The sequence below is a fragment of the Pipistrellus kuhlii genome, unplaced genomic scaffold (assembly GCF_014108245.1).
Source record: "Pipistrellus kuhlii isolate mPipKuh1 unplaced genomic scaffold, mPipKuh1.p scaffold_m20_p_9, whole genome shotgun sequence".
NCBI classification, from domain to species: domain Eukaryota; kingdom Metazoa; phylum Chordata; class Mammalia; order Chiroptera; family Vespertilionidae; genus Pipistrellus; species Pipistrellus kuhlii.
The window spans coordinates 32,119,312-32,125,465 of record NW_023425595.1 but is presented as its reverse complement, the minus strand read 5'-3'; the positions used below and the strand labels follow the sequence as shown (position 1 = coordinate 32,125,465).

The 6,154-nt window shown below is 55.6% G+C and overlaps 1 protein-coding gene across 4 annotated transcripts; it reads right to left on the bottom strand.

Annotated features, from left to right (window-relative positions):
- Nucleotides 1–506: 506 nt before the first annotated feature.
- On the bottom strand, nucleotides 507–5,688 carry ART5 (ADP-ribosyltransferase 5). Of its 4 annotated transcripts, none has more exons than XR_006740863.1 (6): nucleotides 5,333–5,688; nucleotides 4,887–5,021; nucleotides 2,288–3,014; nucleotides 1,648–1,680; nucleotides 1,378–1,562; nucleotides 507–1,309 (listed from the first exon to the last, which is right to left on the bottom strand). XR_006740863.1 is itself a non-coding variant. In XM_045577776.1 (5 exons), exons 2-5 carry the CDS (start codon nucleotides 4,944–4,946, stop codon nucleotides 1,432–1,434), a joined length of 951 nt encoding a protein of 316 aa, XP_045433732.1. In that variant the 5' UTR covers nucleotides 4,947–5,021; nucleotides 5,333–5,688; the 3' UTR covers nucleotides 1,343–1,431. The 4 variants fall into 4 exon arrangements, 1 of the variants encoding a protein (XP_045433732.1); XR_006740865.1 differs by having other exon boundaries at nucleotides 1,378–1,559; XR_006740864.1 differs by lacking the exon at nucleotides 5,333–5,688 and having other exon boundaries at nucleotides 4,887–5,146.
- Nucleotides 5,689–6,154: the final 466 nt, after the last annotated feature.

The following is a 6,154-nucleotide window of genomic DNA, read 5'->3' as shown; positions in this document are numbered from 1 at the left end:
GTAATCGTGTTGCTGTGTGACTTGAAGCAAGTTCTTTACCTTGGGCCTGGAACTAACGCCATATCAGCGATAAAACTCCTGTCCTGCTCACAGAGCTGTCTAAGGAAGGGTTAATGTCTAAGAAAGGATTCTGGGCTTGGCTGTGGGTCCTTGGGCAAACCCTTGTCCCCACCTGTCCAGTGAGGCAGGTGGACCAGAGTGTGTCCAAGGTCCCCTCCAGCTATGATTCTAAATTCTGTTCCCACCTTTTTGGAGCAACTATGTCCTCTCACTCCTTTCCCAGAATATTTCATGGTGTGGTACGACCATCAGTTCTCCTGGTCTCCACGTTACAGGGCTGAGGGCCAGCAGCTGGTCCTGGCAGAGGAAGGGCCGGGGGCGGGTTTTGAATGAACAGGAAAGAGGCAGCCGGACACGGGAGCGGACAGAACAGGAGTTGTCAGCTGGAGGAGGAAAGTCTGGTCTCTCCTCCTCAGCTCATGTGCTGGTGCATAAGCAGCAAGAGTCAGAGGGGGCTGGGACCTGCCCAGGAGGGTTCCCGCTGCAGTGGGAGGGCTCCTTCTGTACCTGACGAGGGCAGCTACAGGCTGAGGGTGGAGGTCATCTCAGAGGAGCCTGCACTGCTTTCTTCACCTTGATAAGGTTTCTGTTCAGGATGTCAGATACCTCCCGAGTGTGTGAGGATCGCTTTCTCTTCGTGTTTTATGACCTCTTCCCTCCCCCAAAACAGGCCCTTGTGGGAGCAGGGCAGAGAGAAACGTCTTGCTCTGGGGCCTCGAGTACCTTGGGCTTAGGATCCTACCTTGAGTTCCTTCAGCTCTTTAGTGCAAAGAGTTCTGGACTGCGAGGCGGGGGGCCTGTTTTCAACACTAACTCTCTGACTCTGAGCAAGTCGCTTCCCTCCTTGGGTTTGCCTTTCCTCATCTGACGCATGAGCAGAGGAATCCATCTGTCCCCTTCCTGCCTTCAGTATGTTGAGAGGAACTTCAGGCTGTTAAAGCTTCTGGGTTTGCAAGTTATAGTGTGTGACAGGGATCTGCACAGGGGACCATGTCTAGGAGAGAGAAAAAAAAAAAGTCATTCTTTTAAATCCCTCAGTCCTGCAAGGCCAGAGCAGGGCAGATGGTCCAGTCTCGCGGAATAAACTAATCATGAAATTCGATGTCACCACTCTTTAATCAAGAGGTCATCACAGCACTACCTTTCCTTGTCCCAGGGAGTCTCCACCCTTCCATGGCCTCAGACCCCACACATCCTGGTTGGGGAGATGGCTACTAGGGCTGGGTCTGAAACCATGTTCTTGCTTCTTTTCTTTTTTTCTTTTTTTTTGTTGTTGTTGTTCTTGCTTCTTTTTTTGTTTTTTTGTTCTTGCTTCTTGAGGCTTCTCGAAGGCCCCCTTCTTCATATGAAGGTCAACAGTTCCCAGGACCCCTAAGTGGCAGGCCTTGGACTTTCAAGGGCCCAGCTCCTGAGAGCTGGAACCCCCCGGGGGCCCAGTGTAGGGTCTTCCAGGAGAGCAGGGAGAAGGGCCTGCTGGATGACAGATCTGGCTGCCCCCCCTGCTGGAGAGAAAAGAAAAGAAGGTGAGGGGCCAGCAGGACCAGGAAGAGTCAAAGCAGCTGAGGGAGGAGAAGGAGGGTAACTCACTTGGTACAGACATACAGCCTTGCCTCTTCTCCCCTGGAATAGACAACTTGGTGAGACTTTCATGTAGACAGACCCTCACACCCCAACTCCCCTTCCCACCGGGCTCTGGCCCTGGCCTTTCCCCTTCTCAATCCATCTTTCCCTTCCCCTAAATGGGAACTTCTGGCTTCCTTTCCTCCTCCGTACCCCAGGAAGTCTTCCCAGAGAGCCTACCCATCCCTGCTCCCTCCCGAGCTCCTGTCACTGCTCCGCCCTGTCCCTGCCTCCCCGCTTGGGAAGAGCACAGATGTGTCCTGTGGGCCCACGAAGCCCAGGCCTCCTGAGGCCTGAAGCAGCATTCCTGTCACTTCCCTCTCCTTGCTGACCCCCTGGGCTGGGCTCCTCTGCTCGATCAGACTCTATAGCACATGGGACCTTTTGAGCACGTTTACAGAATCATTTGCAAATATGCACAGATCTGGAAAACACTGGCAGGACCTTCTTTCTAAGAGCTGGTAGGACCTAAGTCACGGAGAACCGTAACTGCAGCTGACTTCTACCCTTAACCAATGAGATCTCCGGAAGGCCCTGGGGATCGGCAGGGACATCCCGGCTTATTGCACCCTCTTTGCCAGTCCTGCTTCCCTCCTGCACAGCTCACCACTCAGATAGGCGCAGTTAAAGTAGCTGCAGGTCTTATGGCTGCTGAGAGTCACCAGGTTCCGGGCTCCCTCTTGGGAGAACCTGGTGACCAAGAAGACTTCTTGGGGAGGGATCAGCACCTCGCGCTCCTTGGGAAAAACAGACAGGGCCTCGATGGGGGCCCCAAAACAAGTCCTCAGGGAGAAGAAGGTGGCGTTACCAAATCTCCGGGCCACTGCCTCGTCTAGGGTGCTGGAGACAAACTGGCCCAAGCGGACAGAGTCCCCCACCCGCTTGGGTTCAAAGCGAAGAGTGTCTACACCTCGGAACACCACCTGCCCGGGTCCCTTGCTGCAGCCCCCGCTCCCCTTCAGCAGCTGCAGGGCCCGGGTCAGGTAGAAATGCAGGGCCTTGAAGGGGAAGTGCCTCAGGTAGTGCTCCCGGGAGACGCCGCCTGTCCGCACCGCCTGGTTCAGCTCCCCGTACAAGTTGTTGGACGAGTTGGTGTAGACCATGATAGCGATTCCATGCTGGGGTTTGAAGCCAGCGGGCAGTGGGAGCCCTCGCTGCTTCTGCCCCCAGGCCGCCTGGGCTGCCTCCCAGGATTCCCGCAGCAGCACGTGGCGGGCCATCTCCTCCTTCAGCAGAAGGGCTGCCTTCTCCTCCATCTCCTCCGCGCAGCCCGCGTAGGCATCATCGAAGGTGTCAGGGGCCAGGCCCAGGGGCAGGACGGGAACAGCCTGGGCCTGATGTAGTAAGGAAGAGAGCAGCCACACAGGAAAGGGTATAAATTCAGAGCATTGGGCAGGGGCCAGGTGGCAGATCAGTTCAGAAACACGGAATCTCATTTTTTTTTTTAATGTCCAAATATCTGGTGTATATAATTTGGCAAGAGCCCAAAGGCTTACATAATGTAGGCACTGGAGTCAGACATGGGTTCATCACTTATTAGCTGTGGGATCTTGGCCAGTCTCTTAACTCTTCTGGGCTTCAGGTTTTCCACTTATAAATTCATACTTCCAACCCCATAGGGCTGTTGTGAAGCTAGGATATAGATCTTCACTTCTGTACAACTTTAGGGCATCTTGTCATTCCCTCAGAGGGAAGCGGGGCGAGATGGCTTCCAAGCACTGTTCTGGCTCTAAGTCTCGGTGTGCAGATGATATACAGATGTGCCACTGTATCCCAATTACCTGACCCCGCCCTATCCTCAGACCCTCTTTCCCTCCCCTGCAGTGCTCAGCCAGCACACCAAATCACTGTCAGCGCTGAGACTCCGGCTGTTCTCCCGCTGTGAGCCCTAGACCTGGGGAGGTGTAGGTGGGAGCGCTGGTCCCGGAGGGACTGACTGCAGGAGGGTAGAACATAGGGGGCCCTTCCCACCTTGCCTAGACTGAGCCTGTGGATGGAGATGGAGATGGGGAATTGGGGATGAGGAAGTTAGTGGCCGTTCCTAGGCAGGGATGAGTATGAAGGAAGGAGGATCACAGGAGGATCAGGGGGTGAAGATGTGGATTCTGGCAGAGAAAATGAGGACTGGGGGCGGAGCGGGGGGGGGAGGGGGAGGGGAGGAGGAAGACTACAGAGAGGAAGAGCATTGAGAGGACTGGGGTCTTAGAGAACAGTCCCTGGGAGAGATTTTTGAGGAGTTTGCCTCCCAGGGTTGTGGCCTGCAAGACCCGGGTGAGGCAGGGCTCCAGATGGCTAGCAAGACCCTGTCGAAGCAGGGCTCCAGGCCACGGAAGAAACGAGCAACCAGATCCACAACAAAGAATGTAGCATGATACGCTTTAGCCAAGCATAACTGTTAGCCATAAAATACCCGTGTTTCTGCCGAAACCGGTTTGGCTCAGTGGTGGAGCGTCGGTCTGCGGACTGGAGGGTCCCGGGTTCGATTCCGGTCAGGGGCATGTGCGTTGGTTGTGGGCACATCCCCGGTGGAGGGTGTGCAGGAGGCAGCTGGTCGTCGTTTCTCTCTCATTGATGTTTCTAGCTCTCTATGTCTCTCTCCCTTCCTCTCTGTAAAAAATCAATAAAAATATATATTTTAAAAAAAATACCCGTGTTTCCCCGAAAAGAAGACATCCTCCGAAAATAAGACCTAGCGCATGGAACGATAAGACATCCCCTGAAAATAAGACCTAGCGCAACTTTGGGAGAAAAAATTAATATAAGACGCTGTCTTATTTTCGGGGAAACAGGGTAGTTCTGTTGCAAGGCTCAACCCCCAGGCAGGCACGTCCTGTTTCCAGTAGCCGCAAAGCAGAACAGACCAAACCAGGTCAAACAGAGACTGCTTAAGCTGAAAATAACCCCCCACCCCAGGTGTTGTATAAACTTTAAATGTTACTGTACTAGTGGGATTTTTCTATAACTTATAACTGACCTTTCTTTGTTAAAACTTTTAGCCAATCATAATCTGCCAGGCATCCCTAAAACGGGGATAAAAGTAGCATGCTTAGAGTGCTCGCTGCTGTGTCAGTTGAAACGTGAGCCCGGACTCGAGTTCGTAATAAAGGCTTCCTAAATTTCAATTTGGCTGACTGGTGGTCGTCATTCGCGGGTCGCCCACAACACCAGCTCTTTCCTTGGTGGCAGGGGATGGTTCCCCCAGTTACCTGCCAGAAGGCGAGAAGGCCGAGGCAGCTGAGGGTGAGCAGCAGAGCAGCCTGCATCATCTCTGGGGGAGACAGGAGAGCGAGGTCCGGATGCGGGTGGGTCAGTGGCAGCGGTGGAGCCTTGGCTTCAGCAGGCTGGAGGAGGAGGAGACTGTGCACACCTTTTCTGCTTTGGTGTGAAGATGGTCCCGGACGCGGGCCCAGGCGTGGGCGGGGCCAAGGAAGTGGGCAGGGCTTGGGTGTTACCGTCTCCGCCCCAGCACAGCCCCAGCACAGCCCCAGCACAGCCCCAGCACAGCCCCAGCACAGCCCCAGCACAGCCCCAAGTCCCGGCTCCTCCAACCCCCGGATGCCTCTACCCTCTGTGCCGCCGCCTAAGTGTTTGCCGGGGTCCAGGGGATTTGACTCCACCTGGCGAGGGGCGGGGGCAGGGACCTGGCACCCACCTGGAGGTCACAGAGGCCGAGAGGGCGGGAAGGTGTGGTAGGGACAGCGGTGCCGCTCGGTGTCAGGAGGAGCCAGGCTGGTCCGGGACCGGCTGAGTCCCACAGCTAACTATAGCCCCGGGCAGTAATCCAACCTCTTCCCCATCGACAGACGCTCTGGCCGGGGGAGCGGGAGGGGAGAAGGGGCTGGACGGCTGACTCCCCTCCCCAAACTGCCAGTTCTTTCTCCAGGACCCTCTTGGGCTCCAAGCAATTCCAGGGTTGGGGGAGGGAGCTGGTGGTTCAGGGCCTCTCCCTCAGGGGTGTCTAACCGGGTACCCAGACCATTAGGCCCGGGAACCCAGCGAGGGCCGCCCGCTCCCTCCCTTGCCCCGCCCCCCCAACCTCCGTCACCACTTGCATACTCGCTGATTTGCATGCAATTTGCATATGATTCACTCTTTAGGGCACCCACCCCTCCCTTTTCTTTCTCCCCCTTCCCTGTCAGTAAGGACGGACCAGATGCAGAGCTCTCAGTTTCAGATCCTCAAGGTCCACCCTGACTCCCTCCCAGACCAGTGTTTTATAAGCACTGGCCTTTCCCCTCCCCTAGTGTGGGCCAGTCTATAAATAATCTGGCTCTGAGCTTTGGATGCCCAGTCAGAGATAACGGGGAAGGAGCCAGCCGAGGTATCAGTAGGCAGCTCTGGGAAGAACTTTCTGAGGGCCTGAGCTTCTGGGGGTGAGAGAGGTATGCCCCCAGAATGGCCAGAGGAGTTGGGGTTCCTGATTGTTAGGACTGAAGAGACTGCCCACTTCCGGCTGGGGCTGAGGTGGGCGTGG